At 52.2% G+C, this 22252-nt stretch overlaps 1 protein-coding gene across 7 annotated transcripts in view; it reads left to right on the plus strand.

The window, feature by feature from the left end:
• The window catches only part of NFATC2 (nuclear factor of activated T cells 2), a 161552-nt gene that overhangs the window by 133405 nt on the left and 5895 nt on the right, over positions 1 to 22252 (plus strand). For 2 of the 7 annotated variants that reach the window (XM_041733056.1, XM_041733057.1), the window contains exon 10: positions 16607 to 16694. The exons of the other annotated variants lie outside the window; for them this stretch is intronic. In XM_041733056.1, coding sequence (XP_041588990.1) covers positions 16607 to 16650 — 44 coding nt within the window. In that variant the 3' untranslated portion in view covers positions 16651 to 16694. The remainder of the gene's footprint in view (positions 1 to 16606; positions 16695 to 22252) is intronic. 7 annotated transcript variants of the gene reach the window in all.

Genomic DNA, 22252 nt, shown 5'->3' on the forward strand with positions numbered 1-22252 from the left:
AGTAGTTGAAGTCAAAGGAAGCGTGGCTTGGAGCCTGCTTGGCCACCGCCTCCTTGTGGCCTTGGGTGAGGCATGTGTGAAAAGTGCCCCACAACAGATGGCGAGGGCCAGCAGTATGGGCGTAGCCTCTCCTTAGCGTGGGGTTGGTGGGCTGGCTGCCTCAGGAAACAGCCAGGAGACATCTCGAATTGGGCCTTTGCCTTCTTGTTTGCTTCTAATCAACTGCTGGCCCAGACGTTCATTCATTCCTTCCTTGAAAAGATTTCCACTAGGCACCTACTGTGTGCTGGGCTTTGTCCTGGGCACTGGAACATAACAGTGAATCCAATGGATGAATCTGCTGGTCTCTAGGGGAGAAAATGTTAATCAGAAATCAACCAATGAATAATGAGACTTTCAGATGGAGCAAAGTGCTCTGAATAAAATAAACGAGGTGATGGTAGGGAAAGGAGGAGCTTCAGGTGGGCCAGCCAGGGACAGTCTGCTTGAAGAGGTGGCCTTGACCTGAGCCCTGGAGAAGAGGGTGAGGGAAGGGAGTTCCAGGCAGGTGCAAAGGGCCAGAGGTGGGAGGAAGCCTGACCTGTGTGGAGGGCAGAGAGAGGTCTAGTGTAGCTGACAAGCCATGGCCGGGAGATGAAAGCAAGGTTTTGAGGGGAGGCCAGACCACACAGGGCCTCAGAGGCCACAGCCACAGGCTTGGATTCAATTCTGGGAGGGAAGGGAAACTGCTGGCAGGTGGCAGGTTGGGATGTGTGTTTGCAGGCTAGCAAGTACAGGAAATAATTATGACAACAGTCTGTCGCACTTAATGAGCACCTTTGGAAGGCAGGGACTGATTATCATCTCTGAGCACAGCTATGATGAGCCAGGCTGAGGAGCGAGGGAGCAATGTGTCTCAGGTCCCAATGCTAGAGGCCCAGAAGAGGGGCCGTCAGAGGCAGGTGCATATCGATGACATGAGAGAGTCGTCTAGCTACAGTTCATAAGCAGGATGGAGCATTTCTCTTGGGCCTTTTCGCTCCCTTCATCTAATGGGACTTCAGAAAATTGACTTTCACGGCAGACCCGCCAACGTGCCTGCCTCCTGGACACCCCCACGTGGATGCCCCACAGGAATGCAGTGCCCATCCTCCTTAGTCCCTGTCTCCTCAATCTGTATGGCCACCTAGAGAATGTAGGGGTATGGCCTCAGGCAAGTTACTTAATACTTGGGACCCCAACTTCCCCATTTGCAAAGGGGGATCATTCGGGTGCTTCAAGTTTTAATGACTGACTCACAGCCAGTGCCTGTAGCAGGTGCAGCCGCGTGGTAGGTACTTGGCAGGGAGTAACTGGCAGCTCATCATCTTCCCTGAAACCATCCTCATCCATCCAGGGCCAAGGAGTGGCCCATCCCTGCATCTGGGATGCGTCAGCCCTCTTTCATGACCTTGTGTCTGTTCTGGGTTGAAGCCTACCTGCCCGGATACCACAGTGAGCCCAGCCCGGCCGCTAGACACTGCCCCCCAGGTGAGGGGCGTGGGTGTGGATTCCCATCTTGCCCTTACTGGCAGACGACCAGAAGCAATCTACGGGACTGTTAATAAGACACAGTCCCAGAGGAGGGTGCTGAGCAGCTGAGACAGGAATAGAGGGGAAGACCTCTTCCTGTTTGTGTTTTTATACCTACAGATTTTTTTCTTCCTTGCCAAATGCGTATATTACTTAAGAAGTTACAAAGAAAAAAAGGAAAGAAAGGGAACATGGTTCAGGTCTGAGAAAATGGGGTTTTAGCAATGGAAAGCTTTTAGTTCTGCCTATGGGTGCGTCTCACCATTTGGATGTGAACTTGTCCCTCTTGTCCACCCCTCTCGGCTTTGAGTGGAGGATGACATGTGGCTGGGCTAAGACTTTCTTGCCTCTGAACTTGTACCCATACCATACGCTCCTCCTGGAATGCCATCCCCTCCCTCTTGTGCCTTTTGGAGTCTGGTCAGTATTTTGAGGCTCTGTGGAGCTCTCTCCTCTCTGCTGCGGGGAGGGGGCCATTGTCTCTTCCTCTGAGTCCTGCAGACACATGTGGCCCCTGGCAGCTGCTGTTTATCACATATACCTGTCAGGTGTTTCTATGTATTTTTTTCCTTCCTGGTTCAAGTCCAAGTCTCTGGGTGGGAAGGACTAACATCTCTGACTTGTCTGAACCCGCAACTACCTCTGCGATGGCTTTGCACATAGTAGGTCCTTGGCAATGTGTGCTAATGCTCCCCTCGGCTCAGAGCCTTGCCCAGCTCCCTGCAGATAAGACCTGTGGAACTGAATGAATATCTGAGAACAAAATGGAGATCATATGCTGCCTGGCTTTTAAATGATTTAAAACTTCTCATCCTAAAACAACAATAATAATTTTTAAAAAAATTTTCCTTTTATTTATTTGAGAGAAAGAGAGAGCACGAGTGGTGGGAGAGGGGCAGATGGAGAGGGAGAAGCAGACTCCATGCTGAGCAGGGAGCCTGATGTGGGCCTCGATCTCAGGACCCTGGGATCATGACCTGAGCCAAAGGCAGATGCTTAACCAGCTGAGCCCACCCAGGCACCCCTATTTTTAATAATAATAATAGTAGCTAATACTTAGGTGGCACTTGTTGCATGCCAGACACTCTGCTAAGACTTTGCTGTATTAACTCATTTAACCCTCACAACAGCTCACGGGCAGGTACTATTATTATTCCCATTTTAGAGGTAAGGAAACTCTAGCCCAGACAGATGAGGTGACTGACTAAGGTCACACAGCGAGTGAGTGTCTAGTTGTTCTGTCTCTGTTTTTTGAGGCAAGATCCTACATCTTTCTGTGGGAGTTGAGGAATGCAAGGAAACAACCCAGTGGCACCTGCTAGCAAGGTCGATGGCATATACAAGCGGGGGACAGCCTGCGTCCCAGTCCTAGAATCAGGCCCCATCAGGATAGCTTTGTGACTTAGAGCTGTGAGCTTTTCAAAAGGCCAAAGAGACAGTTTGAGAGACGTGGGGTGGGGGGTGTTAGTAGAGGAATAAACCTCCAAATCCAAACACAGAGCTGCAAAACGGGAGTGATGAACGTTGAACGGAACGCCTGTGATGTAAGATGCCAGCAGTCACCCCAGCCCTTACTGTGCAATGCTTCATGTGAGTGATGGGGCTTCTTAGTTGTCTGGCATGATAGGGCCTGGAGTTTCTAAAAGTAGCAGCAGTGCCTCGGCCTTGAACGTCCCGCTGGGAGGGCCGGGCACGGGGAGGCTGGGCCAGGCCGTGGGCTCCCTCGCAGCGCCCCGCTCTCCAGGCCTCTCGCTGTCCCCGGGGCCCGGCAGAGGCAGAGTCAGAAGGCCGGGCTGGGGCAGGCCTCCAAATACGTGCTGGCCGCGGGGCGCCCTAGACAATTGATTTCTTGCCTTTGGGGGCCACGCTGCCCAGTGTTGGGCCCTCCGCGGTTGTTGTGACAGCAAAAGCAGGTGCCATGGAAACGATTGTGCAAGCCCGAGCCGGCTGCCCGGGAGTGTGTGCGTGAGTGTGTGCACAGTAGCTTTGGTGGCGATTGTGCAAGCCTGAGCCGGCTGCCGGGAGTGTGTGCACAAGTGTGTGCGCAGTAGCTTCGGCAGCGATTGTGCAAGCCCGAGCCGGCTGCCGGGAGTGTGTGCACAAGTGTGTGCGCAGTAGCTTCGGCAGCGATTGTGCAAGCCCGAGCCGGCTGCCGGGAGTGTGTGCACGAGTGTGTGCGCAGTAGCTTTGGCGGCCGGCGCTGCCCTTTGCTGTGCTTGGCCGGGGCTCCGTGGCCCCTCTGCCTGCCAGGAGCTGGCCCAGCTGCCCGTGCCTCTTCCCTGGCTGGGGCTCCCCCCCACCCCCACCCCCCACCCCCGGTCGTGGGGCCTCCCTCCAGCTCTGCCTCTGAGGCGTTTCTGGGGGTGGAAAGCAGACACCAGCCCTGTGTTCCCCGGGCTGCCAAGCTTCTGAGAAACTGGACCGCCCCTCTCCTGCCCACCCCGGCCCCTCTCAGAGGCAGGTGCCCGCTTCCCCCCGGCCGGCCTCCCAGTTCGCTCTGATCAGAGGGAAGCTTCCAGGGATGGTCTCTGCTCCACCTACAATTGCCATCCCTTTACTCACTGGCCCCTCCCCTCACCCAATGCCAGCCGTGGGGCGCACAGGGCCGGGGCTCACCCCGAGATGGCCTCTTGGCACTTGACTGAGGCCAGAACTAACTACCCTGGCAGGAGGGTCCTAAATTCAAACTCTAGATTACAGCCCCGGGGCACCTGCTGCCCTGAGGCAGTTGCTTCGCCTTTCAGGGTGCCCTCTGTGTGGCTGCTGTTGGCAGAGGGACAGATGTAAAGCATCTGTTTCAAGTCATTCTTGCTAAGGTGGGGAGGACTGATGAGGTTAGGGCCCCCTCCCGTGGGTGCCTCAGGCCCAGGAGGTGCTCATTCACGCCGGAGGGTCTCCTAAGGAGAAAGGGGATGGGGTGTTCTCAGGCGGAGGTTGGCACCTCTGGTTTCTGTTTTGGAACATTCGGCATCCTGGCCAAACTGTTTGCTCTTGAGTCTGTTCCACTCAGCACGTCTGCCGGGTGTCTGCTGTGTACCAAGCTGAGAACAAGTCAGAGGGTCTCCGCTTAGTAACCTGCACTGTGGTGTGTAATAAGGCGAGTGTGGATTGTGTGCGTGCGTGCATGGGCGTGTGTGCAGCCACAACCGTATGTGCCAAGGAGCGGCTCAGGTGCTGATGGGGGCGAGAGAAAGAAGTTGGCCCGATCAGGTTCTCCTTGGACTTTGGGGTTAACTGATCACTGTGGGCCCAAACAAAAAGCTCCGTCTTTATCATTAAACCAACATTTATGGGCGAAGCAGGAGCGCAGGGTAGAGTGGTTTCCATTGGCGCCCTGGTGTCACCAGCTGCATCTGAATCCTGGCCCTGTGACTCCGAGCAAGTCCCCTCAGCTCTCTGAGCCCTGGTTTACTGAACTACACGATGGGAATATAGTGACATCTACTCGTGGGGTCCTGTAAGCACTGACTGGTCAGCGCATGTAGATGTCTTAGTTTAGGACCATTATGCACTGACCCCTGTGACCAGCCAGGTAAACTGACAGGTGCTGGATAAATGAGGGGAGGTCCCCTGCTGTGGATCTTGCAGCCTAAGGGAGAGCAGGGATACTTCTCACAACAGAGATGTGTTTCAGATGGTGAGACAGACCTTGAAGGAACAGATGCTGAGAGACAAAGTCAGGAGGGAAGGCTTCTCGGAGGAGGAGGCATTCTCCTGGCCCAGGGGTGCTCGAGGCTCTTCCCCGTCCCCTGAAGGGGCGCTGCTTCCTGCTGCTCTCCAAGCTGGTGCTCCTGTGGGAGGCAGCAGGGAATGGGGCTCATCCATCTTCCTTGTCTCTCGTCTCTGTTTCCTCCCCCCCTACCTACCTTCCTTCCTTCCTTCCTTCCTTCCTTCCTTCCTTCCTTCCTTCCTTCCTTCCAATACCAAATTGCTTTTATTACATATATGTAAGATGCAAAAATAAGGATACAAATATCGGGTCCCTACCCTGAGTTTAAAGAAGAACATAACGACTACCTTGTGGCTCTTCTGTCTTTAAAACTTTTACAATTCACAATCTTACAGTTAGGTTTCTCTACGAGATGGCTCTTTTAAAAAAAACTTCTGATTTTTCACTATCACAGCTAAAAACAATTCTTTGATATCAAACCCAATGCTTAAATTTTCACTTGTCTCATAAGTGCCTGATTCTCTTTTCTCTTCTTTTCTTTGTTTCTTTTTTTTTTCTTTTTCCAGCTAGTTTGACTCTGGATCCAAGGCAGGGCCCACACGTGTGGCTGTTGGACATGTGTTTTCGTCTCTTCCCTCTGCTCACCTCCCTGTCTTCTTTCTCCCGTTCGCTGTCTCTGCGTTTGTTCGCAAAGCCAGGTGGTTTGCACATAGGCTGGTTTTGCACATTGAAACCCCGTGTGCCTCTGACGTGCTGCTCCATCCTCAGTATTTCCTGCAAGTCAGTAGCGAGACCAGGGGCCGGATCAGGTTCTGTTAGAAGGGTCAGGGGAGACCACCTCATGAGAGCCGGTGTGTTCCTCCCCAAGGAGGCACCTGGGGCCCAGCTGCCTCTGTCCTGCGGGGCTCACAGCCCGGGTGCTCAGTGCACCCTCTTCACCTCCGCCCCCACCCCCACCCCGTCTTAGAGTAATCGCTGTCCTCAGTTCTGTGTTGGGTACTTCCTTTTCTTTATACTGTTTCCACTTGTTTGATTCTCCACACAGTACATTTAGTTTTGCACGCTGGTGAAGGGTCACAGAAATGGAATCATTGTGCAAGTTCTCTGCAACTTGCTTCTTCCCTCAACATTGAGATTCCTAGGTTGTCGTTTCAGTAGCTGTAATGCTTTCCTTTTCTCTACTGTGTCGTATTCCATCGCCGAGCTCCTGTATCCATCCTGCCAGTAGACATTCAGCCGTTTCCAGGGTTTTCCTCTTTGCTTTTTATAGAAAGTGCCTTCTGGAATATTCTTCTCTGTTTCCTGGCACACACACAACAGGAGTTTCTGTAGGCTTATGCCTCCAGGTGGAATTACTAGGCCACTTGGGCGTACACATCTGCCACTTGAGTAGACAATACCAAATTGTCTTCCAAAGTGGTTGTACCCGTTTGTACTCCCACCAGCAGCACAGAAGTGATTGCATGGCGCCACGTCCTCCCAGTGGTTGGTACTGGGAGATTTATAAGTGGTTTTGCATAGCCGGTATGTGTGAAATGATACCTTTTGATGAACAGAAACTTCTAATGTAAATTTATTTTCCGAAAGGTTTGAACTTCTTGAGTGTAGTTTAAGGTGGTGCTCACCCAAAAATGTGTCATTGGACCGGGAGCTTATGAGAAATGCAAATTCCAGACCTGGTAAATGAGAAACACCAGGGTGGGGCCTGGCAAGCTGCTCTTTACAAGCCCTCCAGGTGATTCTGGTGCTTCTCCAGAGCATCAGAAGGACTGGGTTAGGAAAGCTTTTTCTACCCTGATGCCTGAAAGAGCTTCTCCTATATTGTGTTCCAATATGTTGTAGTCTTCCTTTTCACACTGAAGTTTGTAATCCACCTGGAACTGTTTGTGTGTCCAGTACAAGGTAAGGTTCTCATTTCATTGTTTTCCATGTGGATAAGTCATGGGCCCAGACCATCCGGTGAGAAGTCCCTCCTCTCCCCACAGGCCTGTAATCCGGCGCTGGTATAAATATCATTTCTGTGTAAGCGTGGGCTGCTTCTTGATCTCTCGACTTTGTTCCGTAGATGAGTTTGTCTGTCCCCGATCCCAGTTCTTGATAATAGCAGCTCTGGAGGTAGTCTTGGTTTCTGGTAGGGTCAGTCGCCAGCTTGTGTTCTCCAGAAGTGTCTTGGCTATCTGGGGGCTTTGGCGTGTCTGTGGACACGGAAGAGTCGGTTTGTCAGACTCCACGGGATGGCGTTGAATCTTTACATCGACTTCAGATCGCTGGATGTCTGGCTCAAACAGGAAAAAAGCAACTATTGTACAGTACTGAATTCTTGTGGAGTTTTGCTAGAACCTGCTCAAAGTCCTCCTTCGTAACAGGAGCAAAGACAGAGCCAGCTCACCCAAGGGTTTGCCGTCATTCCTGGCCACCAACCCTGCCATGTGGGCTAGGGTATACCTCTTGAGCTCACTCACGACTGCCCTGCAACCTGCCTCCCTACTCAGAGCTTGGCGGCCTCAGTGGATGTGTGCTTAGGGCCAGGAGGATGGAGGGCTTTAATGGGGCAGGCTGACCCTCTCATGCCTAAGTGTCTCTGGTTTCCTGCGGATGCACTACTCAAAACCTGCCTCTTGGAAAGGTCTTTCCACAGACAGTTTCTAGCCATGTCCCAGTTGGCTTAAGAAATAAGCTCAAGGGACACCTGGGTGGTTCAGCGGTTTAGCGCCTGCTTTTGGCCCAGGGTGTGATCCTGGAGTCCCAGGATCGAGTCCCACATCGGGCTCCCTGCATGGAGCCTGCTTCTTCCTCTGCCTGTGTCTCTGCCTCTTTCTCTCTGTCTCTGTCTCTCTGTCTCTGTCTCTGTGTGTGTGTGTGTGTGTCTCTTATGAATAAATAAATAAAATCTTAAAAAAAAGAAAGAAAGAAGCTCAAGGGGCGCCTGGGTGGCTCAGTCAGTTAAATGTCTGCCTTTGGCTCAGGTTGTGATCCCAGGGTCCTGAAATCAAGCCCCGAGTCGGGCTCCCTGCTCAGCAGGGAGCCTGCTTCTCCCTCTCCCTTCCCCCTAACCCCTACCTCCCGCTTGTGCTTTCTCTCTCTGTCAAATAAATAAATAAAACCTGTAAAAGACATTTTAAAAAAAGATTTTATTTATTTATTTGACAGAGCACATGCACATAAGTGGGGGGAGCAACAGAAGGAGAAGCAGACTCCCTGCGAGCAGGGAGCCTGACTCAGGGCTTGATTCCAGGACCCTAAGATCATGACCTGAGCTGAAGGCAGATGCTTAACCCACTGAGCCACCCAGGAATCCCTAAATAAATATAATCTTTAAAAAAAAATGAACTCAGGATAGAGATGTTCACAGGTGAAGAAATAGTTTTTTCACCCTTTAAGTCAGACTTAGTGGTAAAGAAAGATTTGAGGTTCCAGATTCCATGTCCTTGTCTTGACCCCATTTGCGGCTTACTGTCGGCTTATTCTGTCCACGCCTGGTACTCGGAGGGGGATGTGGGCCCCACGAGACTTTTGAGGCAGGATTTCACTAGTTAGAAGGAGCCAGGTGGGTGACAGCCTGACCCAAAGCTCAGAGGCTTTGGCTTCTCCCTTATGACAGCAAAGCATGACATGTCACTGCTTCTCCTGGGATCTGCTCTGAGGGACAAGCATTATATTAGTCTGTGTTTTTTGCCTCAGTGAAGTCAGCACTGGGTTTGCCAGTACTCAGAGCGGAGTTTATTCATCCATCTTTTCCTTCTATTCAATCATTCATTCACCCAATAGCTATTTATTGTCACTCCAGGGGATACTGCATGAACAGAATGGCTCAAGGGCCCTGCCCTCATCAGGCTCACAGTCTAAATAATAGAACCAAGTAGAGCTAAGTGCTGTGAAAAAAGGCAAAGCAAGGGGGCCAGGAAGAGAGAGTGGTAGGTAGCACGGAGGCCTGCTGTTTCAGGAGAGGGAAGTATCCCAGAGGAGGAGACGTTGGGCAGAGAGCTCAATGAGAGAGCTTATAGATATCTAAGGACACAGCATCCTAGGGAGAGAGAACAGCAAGTACAAAGGCCCTGGGGTGTATGCTTGCGGCATTTAGAGTGTAAGAAGGTGGGCTGCGGGGCTCAGAGGATCGTGAGAAAGAGAATGTATTCTCTTTGATCTTAAAGGGGTGGACTTTCTCGGGGCCAAGGGAGACCGCTAGGTCCCAAGAGTGGGTTAGTGCCAGCTGGAGAAAGTCCATCAAAGTGGAATCCAGTGGGTATCTCCAGCACCCAGGCTCCTGCTGTGGATAGTTGGCAGTCTGGCAGCCATTCACCCGTCACCCTCTGGGGTCACCTGGATTTCCCCATCAGGCCCCTGACCGTGGAGGCTAAGATAGTTATGCTTTCTTTGGAGAAAGACTGCCTTATGTGCCCTGCAGGTGGCCACCAGAACCCAAAGCCAGAATCAGATCGACAGCATGGGAAGGCTTGGGTTCCATTAGGTCTAGAAACACAGGTTGCTGGTGGCTTTGTGGGATGTGAGCTTAAAATTTCCTCTTTTGCTGGAGAATCTTGTCAATAGGAACAAGCTGGATGCCTCCCATCATACCTGAGGAAGCCATCGTCTCTCTCTGAGCCCTGGGCCTCACTCTGTTTCCAGTCTTGTGATGTGCTAGCACCGTGTCACTCTTGAGACACGTGCCCTATGCTTGACATTGTGGTCCCCAGGGGGCCAGGCCTCTCTGCTTCTTACAGCTCACTTCCCCCACTTAACTTGAATGAACAACATTTTCCCTCCAATAGACACGAGTGACTTTTCACTGTGCAACCCTGTTGAAAGTCGGGGTATCCCAGGGACCAGTCTTTGCTCAGAATTGCATCCAAAGAAGCAGGTTCTGGCTGCCAGGTGATAATTGCAAAAGAATTCCCATCTTGGCTGCAAGCCGGCCTGTCTTCCCCATCTGCCAATGACATGCCCTCCTCCCAGTTAGCACCTTGGCTTCCGACTCAGAACCCGAGCCTCAGTCCTGCCATGTTTACTCATCCTGAGAGCTGGGGACAGTTTGCTGCGGCGTGGCATCTTTCTCGGAAGCTCCTAGGTCTTGCTGGTAACATGTCTGGGTGGCTGGGTGCTGTGCGGGCCTGATGCTTGGGCTGGCTTCCGGAGCCCTCTGGTTTGCAGAGTGTGGGTGACTCAGAGGGCTGTTCTGCATGTCGCAGGCCCAGTACAGCCAGCGCACCGTGCAGGGTGGCCCCAGAGGGGCCCCTCTCGGCAGGATGTGAAAACGCATCTCTGAGAGCACGGCTGACCTCAGACCCACCCACTCTGAAGATGCAGAAATAGCTGCCAGGGTGAAAGTGCTTTGGTGAAAGAGGGTGGCTGTCCAATCGGTTCCGTCTGTTAACCAAACGCTCTCTGTGTGGTGGGCAAATGCATGCAAGCAAGCAGAGGGGGAGCGGCGCAGACACGCTGTTAGCGTGGCACTGCACTGTGCCAACTGGATTCATAGCACAGCACTTTTCTGGGTTACGTGTTATTATTCCCATTTTGCGGATGAGGAAGCTGGGCCTCGGGAAGTGAAATGATTGGCTCACGTTCCCTCAACATCTGCAGGGGGCTCAGTATGTGCCACACGCTGTTGGAAGCACCTGTTATGTGCTGATGCATCGATCCCCTCAGGGATGGTCAGGAACAGCCATCGCCCACCTTTTACAGGGGAGGTGCGGGGAGTGGGGGCCGGCCTCCAGTCTGTGGCAGGGTGTGTCAGGCAGGGATCTGGACCCATGATTCTGGCCCCCAGTAGTGTATTTTCCTGGCAGTCCGCCCTGGGGTGCCAGCCCCCCATCCATGTCCATGGAGCTCAGCCCCCACCCTCAGAGACTTATACAGCCTTACCAGACAGAGAAAGGCTGCATTTGTGATATCAGTGGACAGTAGAGTGGGGAGAAGGGGCTCTGGGCCGGGGGACCCAGGTGGCATTTGAGGTGGGGTGTAGATAGAGAAGTGGCATCCTGCTGCATATCTCGAGGAGGGGGCCCTTCTGGATCCAGAGCCGGGCTGCGTGAAGGTGTGGTGGTAGTGGGAACACTGGGCCATAGCAGCAGCATCTGCTCCTTGGTCACATCCTGCCACGGACCAGCCCTGTGACCTGGGACAGTCACTTACACTTGGCTGCTTCTCTGCAGGTGCCTGACATGTGAGCTTCAATGGAGATACAGGGGAGGAAGGTGCTCTGCAGAATAGTGCTTATAGGCCTATCTTAGCTCAGGCTGCCATTAATTTTCCTCACTGTTTTAGAGGCTGGAAGTCCGAGGTCAGGGTGACAGCGCCATTGGGTTCTGGTGAGAGCGCTCTTGAGATGGGCACCCTCCTGCTGTGTTGGCACAAGGCAGAGGGAGTGAGTGTATAAGCTCTCTGCTATCTCTTGGGATGAAGGTACAAATCCTATCATGGGGGTCCCACCCTGACGACCTCATCAACTCCAGTCACCCCCATAGGCCCCATCTCTAGGTACCATCACATTGAGGGGTATAGGGCTTCAACAGAGCCATTTGAGGGACACAGTTCAGTTCATGGTTGGGCTTGATGGAGGGGATGAGCCAAGAGTTGGGGCTCTGTCTGCACGTATCTTAGGGACACATGGTATAATGTCACACACAGGGTCCTTGCCGGTCTCTTGGACAGCCTTTGAGCTGAGGGCAGTAAGTGCCTGAGCCGGACCTGTGAATCTCAGAGAACTTTAGGACTAGGTTCGGTCCCTGCTCAGACCTGGCAAAATTTCTTCGCTAGAAGCTAATTGCTTTCTTGAGCCTGGAATGTGTGGGTTGGGTGGCCTGGGGTGGCGGCTGGGGGTGGAGGGGGGCGGTCCCTCATTTATCTTGCTGTCTCCTACCCCACAGGCCCTTGGCTGAACCAGGAAGGTAGAGGGTTCTTAGCCACACACTTGCCCTCTCCCTCCCCGAGGCAGGTGGGCTTTCCCAGGGCTGGGCCCTAGAGTGAGGACTTGTCAGGTGAACCTGGGGCCAGGCCTCCACCCTCAGGAGGCCCAGTCTTTAGGTCAATCAAGTATTACACTAACCCAAGCGAGAGGGAGGCAGACATGGTTGAAATCTTCTGGGGGATTCGAGACAAAATGTGCAAGACGGGGGAAGGTATGGTGGAAGAGAGTGTGAAGTGGTGGGATGCCTCTTTACAGGTCATGGGCTTATGTTGGGCTTTGGAGATGTGTGGATGTGTGTGTTTGTGAGGGAAGGGTGTTCCTCTTGGGGATAGATTGTGCTCTGAGCTGGTCAGGACAGAGATGGGAGGACACAGAATAATCTGGAGAGTGAGGTGGAGACAGCTGGAAGAGTCAATGAATATGCAGTGAGTCCTTTCCAAGCAGCGAGGGCCATGCTGGTCTTTGAAGGCAGAGGGTCTTGTGAACCAGGCCGGAGATTTTGGGCCACCTCCGAGAGGCCATGGGGAAGTTTTGTGCCATTCCCTGACATGAGGAAAGGGGCCCAGGAGGGAGATGCCTCTTCCTGCTCCCACCTGTTTAACCCACCCCCGAACCCTGGCCTCCATCCCATAGCTCACACGGAAGCAAGGAGAAATACACTCAGATGTCTTAGCGTAAGTTTTTGGCTAATTCCTTCAACCCCCAAAGAGAAAAATGGCTTCCCAAACAATTAGGTATTTATTTTATCATCTCATTTGCGGTCACAGGCTGATTTGTGGGTTTGGATCGCTGTTTCTTTCCCAAATCTCAACTGGATGTAGTAACAAGTGCTTTTCTTTTGCTTCTGTTTTGGCAACAATTTATTTTGCAATGCTTGCTTTGTGGCTGATGCCTCTCAGCAGAGGTTTGGGGTCAAGGCCATGATGAAATGGCAGAAGGACAAGGAAGCAAGCCGTGGTTTGTTTAGAATGCTTTCCTGCCTGTGGTTGCTACCTTAGAAGCCGTGTGGTTGCTCGCCAGGGGAGGTGCAATGTAGCTGCATGAAATCAGAAGAAATTCTGCTGAATTGGAGAAAAGGACTGGGCAGCAGGGGCAAACCCGGCTCAGGTCTGAGTTTCAATGGCTGGATAATCCTTCCTTGTATGGCAGCTTAGCTCAGAGCACGTCCAAGCTGTTTTTCTCAAGATTGTAAGCCGATGTGTAACCCTGGGAAAAGTAGAAAATGAGTAGGATGGTGGTAGTTGTGACTGCGGTTGGGAGGGACACCAGTGTTTTCATTGTAGAACCATCAAACTGAATGCACCTTGGACCCGTCTCTAATTCCTACCGGCTCCATGACAGATGCACACAGGACTTCCCATCTAATTCCACCTCACTTAGAGATGCATGCATGGGCTTTCATGAGACTGGATGCTAATTATATGATTTGTCAAGGCGACAGACTCTTGGGTCTGTGTTTTTGCACTTTATCTGTTGATATCATGTGCTTGTGTGATAGTTATTAGTGTTGTTGAATCAGTGAAGCACTTCTGACCCTTAGCCTCAATGACCATCTAATCCACAGCACCAGTGGAATGGTTCACCGATTTGTGCCTAGTGTTGTAAAAATGCAACATCACTGTGTAGGTCTTCAGCTGTGGCCTTCATAAAAGACCACAAACTGGGGCAATGATTCTAGGACCAGAGGCCCCACTCCTCGGCTCTGGGAGGGTTTGTGGATGTTACCCAGGTAACTCGGAACAATGGCCTACTCTCTCGCCGTCTCCCTCCATATTACAACTGGCCAGAGCAGTCATACTGATCAAAGGAACCTACTTCCTCTTGAACCACATAAGAAAATAGAGTCATGTTCTTGGTTACTGGAGAAGATGGTTAGGCCAGGTCTCCATCTCCTTTCACATCCTCTCCCCGTTCTCTTCTTTAGGAGACTATATTGCGGAGTTTATAAATACTTGCCAATAAGTCAAACAGAACCTCTTATTTAATCCACACAGCAGCCTTGCCAGGAGGTGTTCTTTTCCCCACCCTGGGGCTCAGCGAGAGGCCCCGAGACCAACATGGATGTCCCTGCCAGGGTGCTTTTGTTCCAAGGGCTCCAGATGCCAGTCTGAATTTTAACACAGCTCCCAGGACCCCCTGACCATCTTCCCACTGTAGGGAGCCTGGCATTAACGCCCGGGGAGCGAGGGCCTTACCAAGCTCTGCCCAGCACAGGGGGCTGGTCCTGGCCAAGTTGCCCCACCTTTCTACACCTCAGTGATTGATCTGAGCAATGGGCATCCCACTACCAATCCCCAGAGATAGCCGTGTGAGTTAAATACAGCCCCTGTGTAGCTGCCTGTGGGAGAGGAGAGCAGGCCAAGGGGGTGGGGGTGGCTGGGTCGTGAGGAGAGTTTGGAGTCTAAGTTGTATGGAAACAGGCCCTTCCTCTCCTCTTGTTGCCTCCATCTTCCACCAAGAAACAGACAATTAAAGAGCGAAACTTCATGACTAAACAGGAAGCTGTACCTCAAAAGGCCGCACACAAGCCAGTTGGTTTGATGCTTTATAAATTCTCTGCACACTCTTGACGAGGAGTAGGGAGTGGAGACCGAGCAGGGCTGGCTTCTTGGGCACTGGCTGGCTGGTCTTAGGGGCATCGTTCCTGGGGTTTCCCCTAGATTTGGCTCATTGCTCCAAGCACGGGATCTTGGCCCTGTGCTGGTACCGGATCCTCCTAAGCGCTCCCTGAATGGGCGTAGATGGACAGAGCAAACACCTCCTGGCCCCGACAGCACCTTTGAGCAGGTTTTTCTGGGAGTAGCAACTGAGCCAATTGCTCTGCCTTCGGTACCAACAGGTCCACCTGCTGCTGGGCAGAGGCCAGCACAGGGTCAGGGAGACAGGGGGAGGGGCCAAGACAGTGATCGAGACAGGAGGTGGTAGAGACTGCTCGTTTCCGGATGTATTTTGAGGGTAAATCCAGAAGCATTTGCATCTGGAGGGATGTGGGCTGTGACCAAGATTGGCCCGAACAACCAGAGGAAGGCAGTAGGTTTCCTATGGTGGGAACAAGTGGTACAGGGCTGCCATTTGGGGATGGGGTGGGCAGTGGGAGCGGGAGTGAGGTTCAGGAGGTCGACCTTGGCCCTGTTCAGTTTGAAATGCCTGGTGGGCAATTAGATGTTTGCGTCTGAAGTCCAAGGGTGAGGTCTGGGGCTGAAAACATGGTCAGGATACAGGTGGTATTTTAAGGCCCCTAGTGAATGGTCTGACGGTGCCTTCTGCTCGTGGGTGTGGAACAAGCCACAGTGTAGTCCAGAGAGGGAAGCACAGTGGGGAAGCTGCTGTAGGGCCACAGCCACCCAAGCGTGGGGGGGAGGGGGCCTTCTCCTTCAGGAGACCGCCTGCAATGCACAGTCCAAATGGTGTTTACCGCAACTACAGCGGAGCAGGGGGGAGCTGGGTACTTGGTCCTGCACCAGCCCCAGCCCACCCCCTGGAGCCCAACACTAGGGCGTTCAAGCCCTATAACTGCACCAGTGCTGGCGAGCTCTCATGATTCAGTGGTCTCCGCCTTGAAGGGACATGTCAGGGCGTCCCAGCTTCTCCCTCAAGAGCATCCTGGTTTACCTACCGATGCTTAATAAAGCTGCACCTAGTAAAAATTGAGGCACTTCCTGCAAGAAATTAATTTCAGGCACTCAAAACAGACCCTGGCCATTTAAACGGACTTGGGCCATTTAAAGGAGATCGAGAGAACGAGTGGTTTGGAAATCTAGACATGATAGACGGCTACACAGGGGAGTGTATTACTCTAGAAAATTGAAGAGAAAAAAGTGATCTAACAGAATGGTAATGTGGATTGTTCAGGACTCTTTTTAGGGGCCTTCAGTGCTCTGACTGGGCTGCGGCTATAAATTGTCAACCAAAAAAAAAAAAACAGGAAGAAAATGTGCAGCCTTATGAGTTTGCATGCACACTGAGGTTATATCACTTGTAAGAAGGAGACAGGGGCCAAACTTAGCATATATAAAAGCCCGAAGGAGGATTACATTTGAGTAGATTTCTCATGAAATTCTCATTTTCTTTGCAGAAGCTAGCGTCTTAAAATTTTTTCTCTTTAGTTGGCCCTGACTCGCAACTCCAGGGCAGACAGGCAGCAGGGCCGTTTTGTCTAGCTTAGGAAAAAAAAAAAGAACCCACCAAAACCTTACTGATGCCCTTTGATCCCAGAGACCCTCATTTCTTTGCACAGAGTCCCTCCTCTCAGTGACTATTCCACTGGTTTGGGGTTAATTCTGGCACAGTTGTTAAGGTGATACAGGATGTGGGCTTCAACGGCACCCAGAGGGTGACATTCTGTCCTGGGTTCTGAGTGGCCCCGAGGCTAAGGGATACTCAGTAAATGGATGATATTAACATGAGATGGAAGCGTAATAGAGGTCAAAGGTGATTTTTTTTTTCTTCTCAAAAATGGTTTTGCAAATCTTTTTCAGAGCTGATAGACACACACCTTAGCTGGATACAAAACATATTATGAAACAGAATGACTGTGATCTTTGATCCGAGAAATCAAAGTGAAAGGTAATTGACATCTTCTGCTTCTCTTTTTGTTTTCCAGCTGTGTGTTTCCTTAACTTGAATTACTTGTAGTAGAAGAAAGCTTTTCCACCCGTCCTCACAGACACCACTTCCTGCTCTAAGGGCTGGACCCCACCACTCTGTGAGGGGACACCCCTGGGGGACATCCCTGAGACTGGCTGGGAGGCTGGAGCTCAGGGTTGGGGGCGGAGGTGGGGAGGAGGCTCTGGGAATTTGCATGTTCTCCCAGAGGCCCCGTCCCCTCTCCCAGGTCACGTTCCTACGTTTGAAAGTTCTGCTCCTGCACCAGACCAGCTCCTTTCTGGTTCTGTACACTTTGTTTGGCGTATCCAGTTAAGACAGACTGTCAAAGGTGGGGCGTTCTGCACTGGGGAGCGAGAGAAGGCAGGTAGAGCCAAAGAGCCGGGCAGCTACTCTCAAAGGGTACAGTGCTGGGTCCATCCAGGGTAGAGCTGGTTTTCCCTTTGAGCTCAGCGGAGCCCCTGAGCCAGCCTCAGGCATTAGATCGACCTCAGCTGACTCTGGCTTCTGGGCCTGCGTCGAGAGGAGCCTGGTGGCTAATGCAGACCTTCCAGCACAGGGGTAGGGAGGCTCCCCATGGGCCGTGAGGCCGCTGCTTTACCTTTCTGTGTCTCAGCTGTTCAGATGCTACTGCTGTTACTGGATGCTCTGAGGTTCTGATTAGAATCAGCGCACGCAGCGCCCAGCATGGGATGAGCAGTCCCCCGAAGTCAGCCGGCGGTATCCCTGGGTTACATGCCTCCTCACATCTCCCCGGCTCGCTGGGCTGTGGCTTCTGAATGGCCCCTTTGTCAGAGACAGCGGGCCCATTCCATCGAAGCCAGGCCCAGAAGAGCACGGCGGCAGCACACTGGCGGCCCACTCTGGAAGCACAGAAATATTCACCATCAGCACACGCAGGGGAGTGGACACCCCAGAATCATGGTTCCCAGAGGGTGGGCTCTTTCCAGTAGTGGCAGGAAAGGGGCAGTGGGGAAGGGGGTGTTGCCCTGGCACCTTCTCCAACAGTGACACCATCGGTGAACATCTGCTGGACGCCGGGTGCCAGACTCCCTCCTGGGGGCTTCACATCCAGGAGTCAGGGTGACAAAAATTCAGACTATAAGGCACTTAACCAAAGCCTTTAAAGGGCCTTTTTAACGGACTTCTCCCCTCCCTGGTATTAGCACTTGATGATGCTTCTGAACTTACAGAGGTCTGGGAATTTTGGCAAGCCAGCTGAGATCTTCAGGGCCCCAGGAGGATTTACCAACATCTAGCTCTCAGACCTCATCCGCGGCTTGGAGCTGTAGGCCTGTCAATTTTTTTTTTTTTTTTTTTGTCTTTTACACCAAGTTTCTGAAGTCTGGCCCCTCTGGAAAGTTCTTTAGAGTTTCCCAGGTGCCCACGAAACAGGCAGAGATGGCTGGGAAGTTACTTAGGAAGCAAAAGCAGAGCCTTGGGAAAGTTCTGTTCTCAGAGGACGAATCATTTCAGTTCTGATATCGAGTCACAGGAGAAGGCCCCAGGCCAAGGGCCACTTTTTCCTTCTTAGTCCCTTTCTGCAGCCTAGTGGGGAAAACAGGCCTGGTGCTCACTCTTGGCTGTTGGAGCAGCTTCTCCCACAAGCAGCTGGGATGAGAGGCGGAAGGACCTAGAGCACACTCTCTGTGCTTTCTGATCCGGCCTTCTCGCCCCAAGCATGAGTCTTGGGAGCGAATTTGCAAAGCATTGTGGGAGGGGATGGAGGAGAATTGGGGTGGGGGGCTGCACCCATACTGGCTCTTCAGCCTCTTTGGCCTTAGAGGATGTAGCCTCCCCAGTTCCCATCCAAGCTTGAGGAGTGTCTTTCTGGCTGTGGCCTTTGTGGCTGGCCCCAGACTCTCGTGGGCACTCACATGATCTAACCAGATTTTAGAAAACATGCTTGAGGTTTGGGAGAGAAGCAGGATGGGGTCTCTCCACTCCTTCCTGTTGTTGCTTTCTCGGGGGATGAAGTTCCAAAGTCAGCAATTAAGGGGGAACGGCCTAGAGTCAAAAGGACGCTCACCAGACCTTTCAGTTACACCTAGCGTATATCCGTGTGGTTTTCTCTGTATGCAACCCCGAGCAGACATTCTTCTGCATGGTGAAGTTTGAGAACCTCTGAGCTCAGCTGAAAGGAGAAAGTCAGCATGCATCCCTTCATATGGATCAGAAAATCCCTAGGGCAGAGTGAGATGCTAACAGAAACCCAAGTTCTTGGAAATCAACACCTAGAATTGTGGGATGAACAACGCTAGGAGGCGGCATTGGCTTCTGCAGTTGTTACTCCCCAACAGTAGGTGCAGAAAACACTCTTTTCCTGTTCTTCTCTGCCATTGGTATATACTAGGGGTTGGTACACGAAGTCTCGGGCCAGTTGGTAATTGGTCTGTTCAAATCTAGCCCCCTGGCCTGTTGTGGCAAAGTTTTATTGGCACACAGCCCTGGCCATTTGCTCACATGCCGTCTGTGGCTGCTTTCACACCAGAACGGCAGAGCTGAGCAGTTGAGTAAAGGGCCATCTAGCCAGCAGCCCCGAAAATATTTTTATCTGGCCTTTTATAGACAAAGTTTGGGGATCCCTCGTATTTTCTTTTTATGCCTACAGCCATTTATTAGAATAGTTACACAGTTTTCTCTTTAAAACTCCAAAAAATCAAGTAAGAAAAGAATAATTGTAAATACTTAACATCTGTCAGTTTTTTCCTTTCCTGGTTTCACCATTAGGTCTCAGGCTTAGAAATCACCCTGAGGTTCATCAGTGTTTTCAACACAAAGCCTCGTTCTAAGGGTGACAAGAGGTCAGGGGTGCTTGTGGTAGAGTCAACACCATCGGCCTCAATAGTGTTCTGAGAAAGTGATGCTTGGTGACCGCCCTAACCACTCAGCACATGGCCTCTGCTGTGCACTTACAGGTTGCCCTTACCTTTTCCTCTCTCTCTCACACACGCACACACACACACACAATACTGAGGACTCCAGGGTCACAGAGGAAAGATGATGACTACTGAACTTAGTAGCACAGTCTCTTTGTCAATTGTGTAGCCACATAGTGTTCAGGTTGATACAGGGGTCCTGAGTTCTAATCCTGATCCCATCACCTTGTCTGGCTGGTGACTGCCTATCTCCACCTATAAAACAAGGTATATTACTAGGTATAGTGTAAGAAAAACCTAGCATTTATTACAGTGCCTGATACAGCTAACCTTCAATAAATACGAATGGCTTACATTCTCTCGTAGAGAAAAGGCTCCAGACAAATAATAGACTGGTAACCCATTTGTCAGTTGGGTGACAGAGGAAAATCAGCTTCCCCAGACCAAATGACCTAGGCTGATAGTATGGGATCCCCATGGGGGAGCTGAGATGCATGCATTAGGTACCTGCTGTGTGCAGGGGATGCAGGTAACTAACTTGACCCAGGAGTTTGTGAGCAAAGCATTATGAGAATTCAAGATTTGCTTTTGGAAGGAGGGCTGGCCCAAGGGTAGGAGTGGGAGGTGGCTTCCATGAAAAGGTGGCTTCGGAACAGGGGCAGAAGGGAAGTTAGGGTTGGGACAAGGAGAGGAGGGACTATTTGGAGAAATGCATGTGGCCCAGTTTGAGAAGGGGGGGGGGAGGAAAGATAGAGATAGGCATAGGACGGATGCTCAAAACATTTACTGAATGAATGAAACGTAGAGGGCTGACACAGAATCCAGCACTCAGACCTCAGTCAGAGCTGAGGACCAAGCCCACAGTGGGTCAGTATGACCTGAGGCTGCTTAACCAGAAAAGGGAAGCGCAGAAAGGGGTTCAGTGTCAGCAAGCACTTCCTATGCCCTGAAGCCCTTTTGTTCAACAAGAACTTGAACAAAACCCCATCTGGTGAATTGCAGGAACCTATGAATGGAGAAGATGGAGGGGAGAGTGCCACCGAGGGGGGCTAGGGGCGTGCACTGCGGAGCCCGGGCGGGCGGCCTTCCCGGAGGAGAGGGAGCAGAGCTCTGAATGGAGGAGTGAGGAGAAAGGCCTTGGGGGCCGGGGGTGGGGTGGGCAGCCAGGTCAGAGACCTAGGGGGTGCGGGTGGAAGCCCACGTGGCAGAGCAGTGGCAGGAGCTGAGGGGGGAAGGGAGCTGGCACCAGATTGCAGGTGGGGCCCGGGAGCAAGGGAGTGAGGCCAGGGCCCGAGAATGAGCTGCTACAGGGCAGCCAGGAGCCCCCTTCCCCATGAGGACAGAAGCTGGGGAAGGACCACGGGAGGGGTTTCATGGTGAGCGCCAGGGAACTGCTTCAAAGGGCAGGGTGGCCTCGCTCACTCTTCTTCCTTCCCCCGATACCCTTGGCTGCGAAGGGACACCTCCTGCAGGCAGGACACCCGGCTCTGGAGGAAGCAGTGGAGCAGAGACCCTCTCAGCTCCCCGACAGACGGGGCCCAGCTGGCACTTCTGCTACAGAACTTTCTCCTTATTCGCAGCCAGGAGAGCAAGCTCTGAGGTTTGAGCAAGAGAAGGTTCCTCTACCCAGAGAGAGGTTTCTGTGGGGTTTGAGCAGGCCTCCCTTCGGGACCTGAGAACACAGCTGCCTCCCCACACCCCCATGAAGGGCTAAGCACATGGTCTCCAGAGTTTTTCCAGACGCAGCTATTAGCTTTTCTACCTGAAAGTAGCTCCCAGAAAGCAGGGGGAAAGCCACTCCTGCCTCCTTGACGCATCTCCTGCCTTCCATCCCACCCCGGCCCCTGCCTTCTGAGAAGGGAAACGACCCTTTAGTGAGGGCCACAGTGCCAGCCTCGCTGCCTCCCAGATATTTTTAGAAAGCCGAGGCTATGGAACGTTTCCATTAAGGATTGACTCCCCTGGTTTCCTAGATTGAGAAAACAGGAAGCCCTTCAGAATCCGGGCTTTGAAAAGCTTTGCATGAAGCTGCGCTGACCCCACCTCCGCCCTGGCACTCTGCTTTCACTCCTGCCTCCCTGCTTACCAGGCCCCGGCAGGGGTCACAGAAGGGTGGGCCTGTGGGGGTGGCCAGTCTTCCTTGGGTTCCTGCTTGAGGGCTCCTGGGAGGCAGCTAAGCTGGTGCCTGGTATACAGTAAGTGCCCAATTAATGTTGGTTCACTCAATCTGAATTCATCTTCTGAGTCACTCCCAATAGATCCACAGTTTGCTGTTCTGATGTACACATTCACACACACCGCTACCCATCCAATACGTGTGTCTAGCGCACACCATGCTACCAACACCTGCCATACACGAGGCACGCTACTATTTTCATCACTTGCAAGAGCTTATCTAAGCTCCTCCACAGCCCTAGAAGGAAGGTAACTTTTATAAACGATTTGCAGACAGGGAGACTGAGGCAAGGTTTAGCAAACGAAGCGGCAGTAGAGATGGGATTCGAAGCCTGGAGCTATCTGGCTGCAGGACCCAAATGCCCACCTTGTCTCTGAAGAGCAGAGAGCGGTGGTCGCCCAGGCTCTAGCACAAAACAAAACCCACTGGCACCAGGCACGTGTTCCCACAGCCTGGGGCTAGTG

Source organism: Vulpes lagopus, chromosome 18, assembly GCF_018345385.1.
Source record: "Vulpes lagopus strain Blue_001 chromosome 18, ASM1834538v1, whole genome shotgun sequence".
Lineage (NCBI taxonomy): Eukaryota > Metazoa > Chordata > Mammalia > Carnivora > Canidae > Vulpes > Vulpes lagopus.